Genomic DNA, 16,443 nt, shown 5'->3' on the forward strand with positions numbered 1-16,443 from the left:
AAGACTGGTTTCAGCCACTATGGAAAATAGTATGGAGGTTGCTAAAAAAAATTAAAAATAGCCTCATGACCCAGTAATATATATCCAGAGAAACCCCAAATACTAATTAGAAAGAATTTATACACCCCTGTGTTCATTGCAGCATTATTTGCAATAGCGCAGATATGGAAGCAACTCAAATTCTCATAAGTAGACAAGTGGATAAAAAAAGCTGTGAGATATATTATATATATGGAGTATTACTCAGCCATAAAAAAGAAAAAAATCTTGACATCTGTGACAGCATGGATGGACCTAGACGATATTATGCTAAGTGAAATAAGTCAGTCATAGAAAGACAAATACCTTATGATTTCACTTAAATGTGAAATCTAAGAGCGAAATAAGTGAACAAACAAAATAGCAACAGACTCAGAGATACAAAGAACAGACTGATGGCTATCAAGGGGACAGGGTTTGGGAGGGCTGGGTAAAAAAGGTGAAGGGATTAAGAAGTACAAATTGGTAGTCACAAAATAGTCTGGATCTGTTTATCAGTATATGTTGTTCTCTATAGCCCACAAATGAGTGAGATCATGTGGTATTTATCTTTCTCTGACTGGCTTATTTCACTTAGCATAATGCTCTCCAGTTCCATCCAAGCTTTTGCAAAAGGCAAGAGTCCCTTCTTTTTTTACTGCAGCGTAGTATTCCATTGTGTAGATGTACCACCGTTTTTTAATCCACTCATCTGCTGATGGGCACTTAGGCTGTTTCCAAATCTTAGCTATGGTGAATTGTGCTACTATGAACATAGGGGTGCATATATCCTTTCTGATTGGTGTTTCTGGCTTCTTGGGATGTATTCCTAGAAGTGGGATCACTGGGTCAAATGGGACTTCCATTTTTAGTTTTTTGAGGAAGCTCCAGTAATACTGTTCTCCACAGTGGCTGCACCAGTCTGCATTCCCACCAGCAGTGCAGAAGGGTTCCTTTTGAATATATTCCCTATACATTTTGTTTGTTCACTTATTTCGCTCTTAGATTTCACATTTAAGTGAAATCATAAGGTATTTGTCTTTCTATGACTGGCTTATTTCACTTAGCATAATATCGTCTAGGTCCATCCATGCTGTCACAGATGTCAAGATTTTTTTCTTTTTTATGGCTGAGTAATACTCCATATATATAATATATCTCACAGCTTTTTTTATCCACTTGTCTACTTATGAGAATTTGAGTTGCTTCCATATCTGCGCTATTGCAAATAATGCTGCAATGAACACAGGGGTGTATAAATTCTTTCTAATTAGTATTTGGGGTTTCTCTGGATATATATCACTGGGTCATGAGGCTATTTTTAATTTTTTTTAGCAACCTCCATACTATTTTCCATAGTGGCTGAAACCAGTCTACATAAGTCCAGCTGTTATCTATACTAATGACCAACTGGTTATAAATCAGAGGTTTCCAAGACCCCCTCCGTGGATTCCATTATTTGCTAAAGCAGCTCACAGAACTCAGAGAAACATTTTACTTATGAGCATCACCAGTTTACTATAAAAAGATATAACTCAAGAACAGTGAGATGGAAGAGATGCATAGGGCAAGGAATAGGGAAAGGGCCTGGAGCTTTCATGTCATCTACAGGTCCTTTGGATTTTTATGGAGGCTTCATTACATAGGCATGATTGGTTGGCTGTTGATCCACTCTCCAGTTCCTCTCCCTCCCTGGATACCAGGGCATAGGACTTAAAGTTCCAACCCTCTAATCACAAGGTTGGCTCCATTGTATCCAGCCCCATCCTTAGATGCTTTCTAAAAGTTAACATAATAAAATACATCTTTACCACTCTCAACACAGGAAAATCCCAGGGTTTTGAGAGTTGTGAGTCAAGACTGTGGACAAAGATTGAAGATATATGAGAAATATATTTTGGTCATCTGAATGACCAAATAAATACATATGTAGTTCTTATACATCACAATATTACATTCCCCCTTTAATGTATTTCTTTTGGTAACATTACAGAGCCTAGTGGAGAGAGTCTCACAAACATCTGGGATTGAGCAAACCTGGGTCCTTCCCCATGGACCTTGAGCCTAAATTGTTCTGTGCCAATGTTATCGGAGAAATCGGGGTGTCCTCTTCATCACTGGGTGCTGGAGGTGGGGTCCTTATGCTGTCTTGAGAAAAATAACGTTCTGAGACTCTCATGGGAGGATGAGTGACTTTTATTTGCATGGAATTACATCCCTGGGTTTCCCAAGTCCCATTCCAGTCATAGAACAAGTGTAGCTGGGGTTTCAGTAAAGCTAAAAGCGAAGTCAGAGTCCAGAGTTTCCGTTCCATGTTGCAGCCTGGTAGTTCAGCATCAGGCTAGTTGCAGTCCATTAATCCATCATATGTGGGGGTCCACTTGGCCGTGGGCACCCCGAGCCATAAGAGTCCTAAAAGCATAAGAGGAACCAAAAGAAACCGAGAGCACGAGTTCCTTTGTTCAGGAGATTAAATCTCCCAAATTGCTCGCCCTTGCAGTGGCCATGCCCATCTGGGCCAATGATCTGTTCCCAGGTGTGACTGACAAGCAAGTACCTTCCCAACATCACCCCAACTTTACTGGGCATGTAACTATTCTCCAACCGGCCAGGCCCCCCACCCCCAAAATTTTGGGGAATAGACCGCTGGTTCCCTGGGGAATATAAAGCTTAGCTTCCGGGTAAAGCTGCCTAAATTACATGCCTATAATTTTTGGCCTTCCCTTTGTTCCTTTCTTGTTATTACTAACTAGGTTAATTATAATGGTATCTCCAAGACTGCCATCTAGCTGGACTCCTCCTCTTAGTCTGTCTGTATACATACTGGCCAGACTCAAAGTCACCTGGCTTCTCAGTTTTCTGCCCTGAGGCTTCCTTTACAAAACGTTAAGCCTTTGGAAGTATATTTTAACCAGCATTATAGTTTCCCTTTTTTTTAAATTCATAGTTTTAAAAAGTTTATTATACACCTACTACCAGCATAGCTTTGGGCCGCTAGCCGCTACACAGACACACAAAAAAGTGTAAAATAGATTTAAGCTTACGGTGAAAATGAGGACATATGACCAAACATTAGAAGTAAATTAAAAGCCGAATGTCACCAGAGTCATTGGCCAAGCCGGAGTGGGGAAGGGAGTATGGAGGTGAGATCCAAGGAAGGAAGGAGGCCGCCTAGCTGGAAGGAATCCAGAAACTGGGATAGCCTCTGGTTTTGTTCTAAAAGGGTGAGTGTATTTGGAAGGAAAAACTGAGGCACTGGGTGAAGAGTATAAAGTAAAGTTGTTAATAGATAGACCGAAGCATAGTAAAAATTTTAAGAGCTCTTTGAGCAAAAATCTATTCTAATCAGACATCGCCTGACTCAAAATGGCTAGAAGCACTCCACCGACAGGAGCCAGGGGGAAGATTTATATAGAGAATAATGCAGAAGCAAAGAAAGGAAATTATTTGACTGGCTATAGCTTAAAGCCTTATTGATTGTCCTTCGAGGTTTGGTTTTTAACTTTGAGGCATTTACAAGCTTAGATTTGGGTTTGCTTATTATGTAGGCCAGCATGGCATTGGAGCCACATCAGTCTTAGGGCCTCCTTGTTTAATTAATTTCACAAGTTACAGAGCTGGGAAAATGCAGGGCATGTTTTAGTTTGAACTCAGAGTAGAGTAAGGAGGGGAAGCTGTGGGAGTTAACACTAGAATTTGCAAGTCAGATCCTGTCCCTCCTCTGCTTATGACTTCTCATCTCATTTAGAGAAAAAGCCACAGTCCCTACAAAGTAGCCTACAAGCTTCTACAGCATCTGCTTCCCTCCCCCAGCTTCACCACTTTCTTCCTTGCTCCTCCTCCTCTAGCAGGTCAGTCTTCTGCGGTTCCTTTCTCAGGCTGAGAGCCCCACCTCAAGGTGCTTGTTTCCTTTCTGCCCAGGGCTCTCTTCTCCCAAATGGCTGCATGGCTTCCCTTTCGCTTCTTTCAGATCACCTTTATCAGCAAGGCCTGTCCTGACTTCTCTGTGTAAACTCCCCTCCCCTTTCCTGCTGCTCCTCATTCTGCTTACTTTGCTTTATTCTTCTACTTAGTACTTAGAAGAATAAAGTGGGTGTATAGGGTTACTAACATCCTATGGATATTAGCTTGTGAATCGTTACCTGTTTTCAGCCATTGGAGTGTATATTCTCTGAGGTGAGGACTTACTGCTGCATCCCCAGGACCAGTGCCTGACACATATGTCATACCCAAATATTTATTAGAAAAAACACACACAAAACAACACAAAAAAAACAACAAGGACAGAGTGTGAGGAAGGGAGGGAGTTTAGATATAGGTCCTATAGGCTTTTGCATTATAGGAAGAGGAATAAAATTTTAATTCCCTAAAGGGTGGGTAGCCAAGGCAAAGTTTGAATGGGGGAGTAAGAGAAAAAAAACACACACATTTAGTTTAGTTTAGGAAGATTCATTTGGTAATGATGTTTAGGATGGATTTTTAAAGGAAAAATTCACATGATAGAAAGAAAGAAAAGGGAAGGGAGGGGAGGGAAGGGGAGAGAAAGGGGAGAGGAAGGGGAAAGGGAAAAAAAGAAAAAAAAAGAGGGAGAGAGGGAGGAAGGAAGGAAAGAAGGGAGGGAGGAAAAGAAAGCCCGGACAATGTGGGTCAGTGGTTGAGCATCGACTTATGAACCAGAAGGTAGCCTTTCATTCCTGGTCAGAGCACATGCCTGGGTTGCAGGCTCAACCCCCAGTAGGTGCCGTGCAGGAGGCAACCAATTGATGGTTTTCTCTCATCATTGGTTTTTCTATCTACCTCTCCCTCTCCCTTCCTCTCTGAAATCAATAACAAAAAAATTTTTTTAAAGAAAATTAGCATCAACTTCCCCCCCTCCCCGCTTTGCTTCCAAAAGCCAGCACTATGTACACACTTTAAAACAGACAAACCAACCCTAACCGGTTTTGCTCAGTGGATGAGCGTGGGCCTGCGGACTGGTGGGTCCCAGGTTCGATTCCGGTCAAGGGCACATCCTTGGCTGTGGCCACATCCCTAGTAGGGAGTGTGCAGGAGACAGCTGATCGATGTTTCTAACTCTCTATCCCTCTCTCTTCCTCTCTGTAAAAAAAATCAATAAAATATATTAAAAAAACAACAGACAAACCAAGAAACCTTTTCATTTTGAAATCATTATTCTCGAGAAATGGCTAAAATAATTGCTTAAATTGCCAAAAGCAAAATTCCCTTCCTATACTTTCCCCCCAGTGATAGTATTGGGGTAAATACTATGTACATTATCACAGCACACTGTCAAATCCAGGAAAATGACCTTGATACAGTACCATTAACTCAGATACAGGTCTTAGTTGGCTTTCACCAGATCTTACATACACGTTTGTGTATGTGTGTGTGTGCATGGGTGTGTGTTTGTAGTTTTATGAAATGTTATTATGTGTACAGGTGTGCTTTTCTAATAATTCTGCACCTGATTTTGAAGATTTTGATAGTGTTAGTATATATTTAAACCCACTTTAATGCTACTCTTCAGGTTCTTGTTCTCCCACATTTCCATGTGAATAAACTGAATGGCCTGTTGTTTTTTTGCTTTTATTCCTCTGCCTAGGTATTTCTCGTAGCCTTTCTGTTCTATACCAAAGATGCTTTTAAAATTTTACTTAACAAGTATTGACAATTCATATTACTTACTAGGTCTTAATTTTTTTTTTATTTTAAAACTAATACATTACACTATTATTTTTCCTGTTGGTCATTTGTCTACATAACCATATCTTTTCTGATAGTAAACTATTTCTACAAGACTCTTAATAGAGTTCTAAAGTTTTTTTCCCTTTGCCTATTCTGTACTACTAGTTAGAAATATATTTCTAGTAAATAATTTACCAGTAATTTCAGAATTGGGAAGGATAGCGGGTGGGAAAGAGATGCACTTAATTCTTTCACGTTGTAGTGTCAACAATAAAAATAGAAGATTAAAGAAAAGAAGAAAAAAATGAAACTAAAAACAAAACACCCCCAAATCAAACTTTTAGCGGTTTTAGATATTCTGCTAACCATATTATTTTACTAAAAGCCCACCTTACTTGTTTTTATATACTGTGGGACATATTTGTCTTTTAGTTAATTAGATTTTCTAAAACAACATGGTCAAGTTAAATCTTATAGTTTAATTTCTGCAGCTGTGCTCTGTATGTGCCATATATGTTTACATATGTGTTCTATGTGATTACACATACTTATATATTTCTAATGTTTAAGGTGATAATTGATGATCTTCAGTAGGGTGCTAGATTAATATAAGGCCTATGTGTGGTAGCTGGAGAAAACCCAAGTTCTGTGTGAACATACTTGATACATCTCTTACAGATTCTGAGTTCTGTCCGCACGGAATGGGATCCACTGGATGTTCGTTTTAGCACCAAACAGACTTACCAGGTGTTGACAGTGGAGCGCTCCATCAGTGCAGACAAAGAGCCCATGGCTGACAGCTGCATCTATGAGTGTGTTCGGAACAAAATCCAGTGTGTCTCGGTCACCAGAATACCACTAAGATCCAAGGCCATTAGCTGCTGCAGGAATGTTACTGAAGACAAACTGATTCTGGGCTGTGAAGATTCCTCCGTAATTCTTTATGAAACTCACCATAGAGTGACTCTCTTAGCCCAGGCTGAACTTTTGCCTTCATTAATAAGCTGCCACCCAAGTGGCACCATTCTGCTAGTTGGCAGCATCCAAGGAGAGCTGCAAATTTTTGATATGGCGCTCTCCCCTATTAATATCCAGCTCTTGGCTGAAGACCGCTCACCCAGGGAGACTCTGCAGTTCAATACATTTTTCAATGTTCCCAGCAGTCTTGTTGAAATGCAGTGGGTAGCTCCACAAGCTGCTTCTCAGAAGCCCGAAAGTGGGGACATCTGTGATCTCCTCTTCCTCAGGTTCAACAGAGGCCCGTTGGGTGTTCTTTTGTTTAAACTTGGTAAGTAAAGGAAGTTGGTGAGTAAGTAAATTAAAGTGTTTATGATGGTGAGATTATAATTAAGACAACAAAACTATTCTTGGAATGTATTTTCTACTTGTCATCCCATAAATATGCTTGCCTTTTATACATTTCATAGAGCTTCCTTAACGCTTTGTGGATGAGTTTCTAAATGTCAGGAAACATTCTTTAATATCATTAGGTAATGATATTGAAGAATTTGGAAATTACACTAAGTATTCAGTGTGATGAATAAAAAGCCTGAAATTTCACATTTGACACTTTCCAAAATAAACTGTCTACCAAAAAAATCTTTAAGAAATAGGTATGTGATTATTTTGTTTAGCATTTTAAAATTTTTATTGATTGATTTTGGAGAGGAAGAGAGAGAGACATTGACATCAATTTGGAGCTCCACTTATTAATGCATTCATTGATTGTTTCTTATATGTGCCCTGACCTAGGACTGAACCTGCAGCCTTGGTGTATCACAACAATGTTCTAACTGAGCTACCCAGCGAATATTTTAAAAGCACTTAATATGTCCATTAAAAAATTCTTTGTAGGACTGTAATACTTTATTTTTAAAAATCATTTTAGGTTATAGGTATCCATTGCTTACCAGATTGGAATTGTGTAAAATAAGTGTTTTGAAAAAAAGGAAAGCAAATGTTTAACTGGCTTTTGGTAAAGATATTTGTGTAACTTTTTTGTTACCCTTTAGCTAAAAAATTCAAAAGGATTTCTCAATATTATGAAATTTCTGTATTCATACAGTCCATTTCAATCAGGAAACGTTAAAACAAAGTTTTATTATTCTCCTATATAATAAAAGGGTAATATGCAAACCAACTGAATGGCAGAATGACCAGTCGCTATGACATGCACTGACCACCAGGGGACAGATGCTCAACGCAGGAGCTGCCCCCTGGTGGTCAGTGTGCTCTCACAGGGGGAGTGCCGCTCAACCAGAAGCCGGGCTGATGGCTGGTGAGCACAGCGGCCCACCTCTGTGGCAGTGCTAAGGATGTCAGTGGGACATCCATCCCCCCAGGGCTCCCTGACTGCAAAAGGGCACAGACTGGGCTGCAGGGCGCCCCCCGCTCGTCCCCACAGTGCATGAATGTGTGCACCGGGCCTCTAGTTGCTGTATATTTGCCTTTTGTGGTTTTCCATTTCTAGCTCTCTTCTGGAATATCTGATATTCTTTAGGTGGTTTTGTATAATTTAAAATTCTTAAAAGACCTTTGCTTAGGTTTGAAAAAATAGACTTTAATTAATGCACATTATTGCTCCTTGAAAACTTAAAAAAGTAAATACATTTTAAACCCCTGACAGGATTTGGCTCTGTGGTATAAAACTAAGTTTTTAAAGACATCATAATGGTGTTTCTGAAGTAGCTCTCGGTTTACTTTGTTTTTGTATGGGTCTATTTACCTCTGAAGTTGAACACATGAAATAAGTCTAGTGAAAATGACTTGATTAACCTGAAAGATATGGATATAATGTGAGGGCTATGTTTTTCTTCTCTCGCATAATAAAAATGCAACTGGATCTATTCATAATGTTAATATTGTCCAAGAAAAAATGTTTGGAATTTCACTTATTATGAGATAATCCAGTTTGACTTTGCCCCACTGCATGTTTAACAGTTGTATGTCTCCATATACAACACTCATTAAAGGAGATGTTAGATGTTTTGCATGTCTGTTAAAACGCGCACGCGCGCGCACACACACACACACACACACACACACTATAAATTACCCAGTTACCTGTCAAACAGAAGGCTGTCTGCCCACATATACCTAGCTCTTCTTCAGCCCTCCCTTGTGGGCCTACTAACAACAGCTTTGCAAAAAGCACAGTTTCCTCTTCCTATCTCTAGCACATTTGCCTTCTTACTAAAGTAAACAGGCTCTCAGTGTAGGGATTTAGAGGGCTCCCTGCTAATTGCCAGCTTGTAAACTTAATTGGACTGTCTCCCTGGGCACTGTTCCTAAATCAATTAGGCAATGAGTTGGCTGTCACCTCTTTTTCCCAAGAAGGTCTCTTGGAAGAGAGTTATCCAGTAGAAGTCAAGCATTCGAATGAAAAGGTGATAACTTCTGCAACTGACATTTATCATTTATATTTTATTCTCAATATGACTGTTACATTTTAAAGAATAGGGAAAATTTGCAGTCTTTAAAGGATCTAATATGGAGCTTCCCAGGATTTAAAAAATGTGTTATAAGATTAATGTTTTATTACAGATTACTTTTTTCTACTCTAGGAAGAGTAGATTCCTTGAAACAGTAGATTCCAACTAGCAGATTTTTTAAAAGAAAACTCTGTTTAAATGACAGATTTTTCTTAGGCTCTGCTACTAAATACATCCAAAAATTTTAATATACTTCTTGAATTAACACAGTGCTGATTCTGGGCATCCATGTGGAATTTTCATGTATAATTCAAGTTACTGCATATATAAACAGGTATTTACATGTGCAGTTTCCCTACTGGGGAGCATTTATGAGTTTTTTTCATGTGCTTGTTATGCAAGCCTTTGGAAAACTTGACATGAAAGGTGTAGCTTACAATTTAAGAAGCTGAGAGAGATCATAGTTTAAAATAGAATGCTGTCATTTGTAAACGTGGCCCTGCCTGGTGCCAGCATCCTAAGACTTTTGGAGTTTGACACTTAGAATAGGTAAGTTAGTGTTGAAGGAAAACTGTTTCCAGGCTAACATTTCCATCTAAATCCTTATAATCATCAATCAGATCATTGGAGATTTACTAGTAAAGGCCATCATGACTGTTATTAGAAGAATTCAAAGAACATGTCTTTTTTAAGAGGGAGCTAGAAGAGTCATCTTCCACAGAGAAGCCAAGAAGTGTACTATTTTATACAAGGCAATATATAAATAGAATTTCTTTACCTGACAGTCAGTCACTATCCCGTATTTCCACACATATAGACTAGGATTATTTTTTTTAAAAGGGGTCCCTAATTATACTACTGAGATATATTAAAGCTTTTCCATTCTTATCAGTGCCTTTTCCAACCTCCACTGCTCTCTTTAAACTCAGAGAATTTCATATTTTAATTGGCTCTTCATCAAGCTTATCTGCTCGTTGCCACCCACCCACCCGACTAACCAATCACTTATGTACATTTACATAAATCTTACCTTCTCAACTCAATGAAACAGGAGTCCTTCCTCTCCGAGACTAGTTCCACCACTACTTCCACTCTGCATCCCACAACTTGCCCTTTGACATCTATGCTTTGTGACCCTCCCCAGGCACCCACAAATCTGGCTACATCAGCAGATACAGGTCGAATCATACCACGAAGCAAACACATCGCTTTCTTAAAATTGTTTCTCCTCTGTCAATCAAATAAATGTTCACCTTCCTCTCATTGTCAGCTCATTGAAATATTAGTGAACACTGACTTTCTCTGCTTTTTCACTTCCTGTTCACTCTTCACAGCACCACATTCTGGCTCTGTCCTTCATATTCTCCTAGAACTGTGCTTGGAAAGGTCACCAGTGACTTCCTCATTGATACATATATTTATTTTATTTACTTAATGATTTCTCAGCCTTTGATGGTTGATGACTACTTCCACCTTCGTTAAACTCTTATCACACTTGCCTTCTATGATCCCAGAGGCAATTTTTCATCATTTTTTATGGCCTTCATTTACTTATGAAATGTTGAGGCTCTCTAAGGTTCCGTTTTTTCACTCTCCTCCCATTTTATACAGATTAAGAGTTTATTTTTAATATCCATCTCTGGGTTCAGCCCAGACCACATCTGACTCCACATCCACATATTCACCTGTCTTTATGGATACCTGCCCTTGGATGCACACAAGTGCTTCTGAATCATTGTGTACAGATACGAAGTCATCATCTTTCTCCCCAAACTTACTTCTGTATTCTCCATGTTGGTGGATGGTACAGTTATTCAGATAGAGTCTCAAGGCAGAAGTCATTCTGGAATCCTCTCATCCTTAATAGCTTATCAAATTAGTGACCAGATGTCATCAATTCTGCCTTCTAAATGCTGTCGAAGACATCTCAATCTATTCAGCCTGGCTGTCATTCCCTTAATCTAGTTGTTTCCTGTTTTCCCATGATCAAGCAGCGGCCAACTGTCCATAATTTTCTGCCTACCAATCTTCCCATCCCCTTCACCCCAAATTAATCTAACAGTGTAGATTTGGGTCAAGGATTCTCCAGCCTCACCTTCTTCAGTGTCTGATAAGCCCTTGTGAGCCTCTCAGGCTTCATCTCTCCAGCTGAGCTGCACTGGTGTCGCTTCCCAATCACAGCATGTGCTCTCACACTGCCTCCTTCCCACAGTGGTGTTGATAGTATTCCTCTACCTGGAATGCCCCCACAATGCTCTCATGGAACCTACAAAGTTGGGAAAAGTTAATTGTTCAAGTGATGCTAACTTCTTCCCTCTTGTAGGACTGAAAACCACAAGCAATATGTGTATGTGCTTGTGCATGTGTGTGTGGCTGTCACTCTTAAAAACAAATAGTATGACTTTTAGAACTTATTTAATCTGTGGAAATCTTCAATTTGGTGTGTGTATCTGTAAATTTTCCTTTACTGAGTAGTATTCCATTAATCAGCAGTTCTCAACCTGTGGATCTCGACCATCGGAAAACACATATGGCATATCAGATTTTTTTAAAGCTTTGCTTTATTGCTTAAAATATTACAAAGAGTAGTACATATGTCTCCTTTTTATTTCCCGCCTTGACCTTCCCCCGGCCTCCCTGAGGTATTATCAACTTTTATAATTAACAAGATAATATTTTAGAGCTTATCCAAACTAGCAACCAAGGAAATTATCTTGAAGAGCCATAAAATATGTTCTTTATTTTTTAACTTTGATAACCTTGGAGGTAAAATGTTGTGTAGCCAGTTCTTACAGACACATGATAGTTTTAAGAGAGGCAAAGTCCTTGAGTTACTGTCTGTTCGTGTGTCTTAAGCTACAGTCAAGATATTTTCCTCTCTTCCCTTCTAAAGGTTAGCAAGGAAGATTATACAAAGTAAGAGTTAAACAAGGAAACATTGTTTTCAAGAAGTGGGATCACTGGGTCAAATGGGAGTTCCATTTTTAATAGCATATCAGATAGTTACATTATGATTCATAACAGTAGCAAAATTACAGTTATGAAGTAGCAACGTAAATAATTTTACAGTTGGGGGTCACCACAACATGAGGAACTATATTAAAGGATTACGGCATTAGGAAGGTTGAGAACCACTGCTAGATAAATCACAATTTGTGTAGCTTTTCACATGTTGATGGACATTTGGATTGTTTTCCTATTTAAGCTAATATCGCTAAAAATGCCATGTACTTTCATGTACAAGTCTTTGTATGGACATATATTTTAATTTCTCTTGAGAAAAACCTAGGAATAGAATGGTTGGGCCATATGCTAAATGTATGTTTAACTTAGGAAACTATTTTGGAATTCCAGTTGCTCCACCTCCTCGGTCACACTTGGTATTAATGGTTTTTTTAATTTTAGCCATTCTAGTGGATGTGTAGTGATGTCAGTTTGTATTTCCCTGATGAAGTATTGGAGTTGAGCATCTTTTTGTGTGCTTACTTTCCATATATCTTCTCTGCTATCTTCAAATCTTCTGCCCAAATTTTATTGGATTATTTATTACTGAATTATAAGACTTTTTATATATCTTACAAGTCTTTGTAAGATACTAGTATTGTGAATATTTTCTTCCAGTGTCGTTTATTTTTCATTTTCTTAACTGCATGTTTCAGGTAGCAGAAGTTTTTACATGAAATGAAATCCACTTCTTAAATTTCTATGTTTTATGGCTGTGTTTCTTATGTCCCATCTAAGGAATCTTTGTCTAACCCTATTTTCTTCTAGATTCTAGAAGTTTAATGGTTTTAGTTCTTACAGTTAGGTTTATGGTCTATTTCAAGTAAATTTTCTGCATATGGTGTCAGGTATGGGTTGAAATTATTTTTCTAATATTCATTGCTGGGGTCCAGCGCCAGCAGGTCCAGGGGTCCCCAAAGGTATGGATGGAGTCGGTGAAGAAGGAATGACACAGAGGCAGCGTTCAGGTGATCATCATAGCCGGGTTCTCTTGCCAGGATCTCCAGCCAAGTTCTGGTCTGGATCTCCAGCGAAGTTCTGTTCAGGATCTCCAGCCAGGTTCTGTGTCCATGTTCTCTTGCTAGGTTCTCCAGGCAGGTTCTGTAGCCATGTTCCCTCGCTAGGTTCTCCAGCCGGGGTCTGTCCAGGTTCTCCAGCCAGGTTCTGTCCAGGTGCTCCAGCCAGGTTCAGTCACCAGGTTCTAGTCAGGTTCTCTTGCCATGTTCTATCCAGGTTCTGTAGCCAGGTTCTGTCTCTAGGTTCTGAGTCTAGGTTCTGCTGCCTGTTGTCTTGTTACATCTGTATTTATACCAGTTGATTCCAATCCTATCAATCTCTATTCCAAAGGTTAGGGCGTTTCTTATCTCCATTCCAGGGAGTAAAGATTATGTAGCTTAAGCATGATTGTTCGTAGTTAAAGTGATTAATTACCCGCCTGGCACTTAGTTAAGGGGTTTTATTCTCTCCCTAACTTCAGGGGAAAATCCCTACCTGGGGAAACAACCTTTCTCAGAGAGGTGACCTTGGTTATAACACATAGTGCCAAGAAGGTGAGCAAACATATTAAGAACAGTATGCCATATATGCCAGATCCCTTGAAACAGCAAGGATGGACCGGCTCCCGGCAATTCATATTCACTTGTTACAGTACCAATTGTTGGAAAGATTCGCCTTTCTTCATTGAGTTACCTTGACCGTGTGTGTGTGTGTGTCTATATGAATAAACTCTTTTCTACTGATCTATATGTCTATATGTAACTAAGTATAACACTCTTTTTTTTAATAAATATATCTTATTGATTTTTTACAGAGAGGAAGGGAGAGAGATAGTTAGAAACATCGATGAGAGAGAAACATTGATCAGCTGCCTCCTGCACATCTCCTACTGGGGATGTGCCCGCAACCCAGGTACATGCCCTTGACCGGAATCGAACCTGGGACCTTTCAGTCCACAGGCTGACGCTCTATCCACTGAGCCAAACCGGTTTCGGCCACACTGTCTTAATTACTGTGGTTTTATAGTGTCTTGAAATCAGGTTCTGTTAGTCCTCCAATTTTGTTTTGGTTTTTAAAATATATTTTTATTGATTTCAGAGAGTAAGGGAGAGGGTGAGAGAGATCGAAACATCAGTGATGAGAGAGAATCATTGATTGGCTGCCTCCTGCACACCCCCTACTGGAGATTGAGCCCACAACCTGGGCATATTCATTCTGGAATCGAACCTGGGACCCTTCATTCCGCAGGCTGACACTCTATCCACTGAGCCAAACTGCCTAGGGCCAATTTTGTTCTTCTTTTTCAAAATTATTTTGGCTACTCTAGATCTTTGGGTTTCTATACAAATTTTAAAACTGACTTGTCATTTTCTGCAGAAAGACCTCATAGATTTTGATTGAGGTTATATTCAATCTATAGATCAAATTGGGGTAGAAGAACAATTTAACAATATTGAGCCTCAAAACACAGTATCTCTCTCCATTTATTCAGGTCTTTAATTTCTCTCAGCAGTGTTCTATAATTTTAAGTGTAAAGACCTTGTGCATATTTTGTTCATGTTTTTGGATGCTATTATAAATAGTATTTTAATTGTTTCCTGGTATTACATAGAAATAAAACTTAAAATATGACCATATATCCTACAATCCTGTTAAATTCATTTCCTAGTCGTGATTTTTTTGTTGATTCCTTAGGGTTTTTTACTTAAATGACTATGATAGCTGCAATTGAAAACAGTTTTACACCTTCTTATCCAATCTGTATGCCTTATTATACTAGCTAGGACCTCCACTGTAATATTAAATAGAAATGGCAAGAGAGGATATCCTTACTTTGTTTCCAATCTTTGTTGGAAAGCATTTAATCTTTCACTATAACTATGAAGTCATTAGGTTAAAGAAGTCCCCTTCCACTACTTGTCTCCTGAGATGTATTATCTTGAGTGGATGCTGAATTTTTTCAAGTGCTTTTTCTGCATCTATTGAAATGATTGTATGTTTTGTTTGGTCATTCGGTGAATTATATTGATTAGTTTTCAGAAGTTTTGGCGACCTTGTGTTTGTGGGATAAAGCTCTCTTGTTTATGATGATTATCTTTTTAATGTATTACAGATTTGCTAATATTTTGTTAAGGATTTTGGAATCTATTTATGGGAGATATTGGTTTGTACTTTTCCTTTTCCTGTAATGTCTTTGTCATTTTTGGTGTCAGTGTAATGCTAACATCATGAAATTAGTTGGGAAGTGTTCCCTCCTCTTATATTTTGAGTTGTATAGAGTTAATATTGTTTCTTTTTTAAATGTTTGTATAACTCCCCAGTGAAGGCATCTGGACAAGCAGGATGTGTGTGTGTGTGTGTGTACGTGTGCATGCGTGGTATGTGTATATAAAGGTTTTTAAACTATGGATTCAAATTCAGATAATAAAGGGTCATTCATGTGATTCTTTTTTTTATCATGTGATTATTTAATGAGCTTTGATAGTTTAGGTCTTTCAAGGAAGCCATTTTTTTAAGTTATATTTATTTGCATAAAGTTAGATTATTCACTTATTTTTAATGCTTGTAGTTCTGTAGTGATTGTTGTCAATATTGGTAGGTTATGTCTTCTCTCTCATTTTTCTCAATTTAGGCAGATGTTGGTCAATTTTACTTATGGTTTCAAAGAACCAGATTTTGGGGCGGGGGGGAGGCAAGAACATACAATGGAGTCAAGACAGTCTCTTCAATAAATGGTGTTGGGAAAATTGGACAGATACATGCAAAAAAATGAAACTAGACCACTAGCTTACACCATACACAAAAATAAACTCAAAATGGATAAAGGATTTAAACATAAGACGGGAAACAATAAATATGTTTGAGGAATCCACAGGCAGCAAAATCTCAGACATATGCAAAGCAATATCTTCACCGATACAGCTCCTAGGGCAATGGAAACTAAAGAGAAAATGAACAAATGGGACTATATCAAAATAAAAAGCTTCTGCACAGCAAAAAAAAGACCATCAAACAAAACAACAAGAAAGCCCACTGCATGGGATAACATATTTGCCAATGTTATCATTGATAAGGGTTTAAGCTCCAACACTTACAGGGCACTCATACAACTTAACAACAGGAAGATAAACAATCCAATCAAAAAATGGGCAACGAACCTAAATAGATACTTTTCGAAAGAGAACGTAAGGCCAGGAGACATATGAAAACATGCTCAAAGTCACTAATCATGGGAGAGATGCAAATCAAAACAACAATGAGGTATCATCTCACACCTGTCAGAATGGCTATCATCAACAAATCAACAAAG

General features: G+C 38.6%; 1 protein-coding gene across 1 annotated transcript in view; it reads left to right on the plus strand.

Annotated features, from left to right (window-relative positions):
* The window catches only part of WDPCP (WD repeat containing planar cell polarity effector), a 247,997-nt gene that overhangs the window by 106,349 nt on the left and 125,205 nt on the right, over nt 1–16,443 (plus strand). The window contains exon 10 of the mRNA XM_006778547.2: nt 6,382–6,991. Coding sequence (XP_006778610.1) covers nt 6,382–6,991 — 610 coding nt within the window. The remainder of the gene's footprint in view (nt 1–6,381; nt 6,992–16,443) is intronic.

This window comes from Myotis davidii, unplaced genomic scaffold (assembly GCF_000327345.1).
Source record: "Myotis davidii unplaced genomic scaffold, ASM32734v1 scaffold6, whole genome shotgun sequence".
NCBI lineage: Eukaryota > Metazoa > Chordata > Mammalia > Chiroptera > Vespertilionidae > Myotis > Myotis davidii.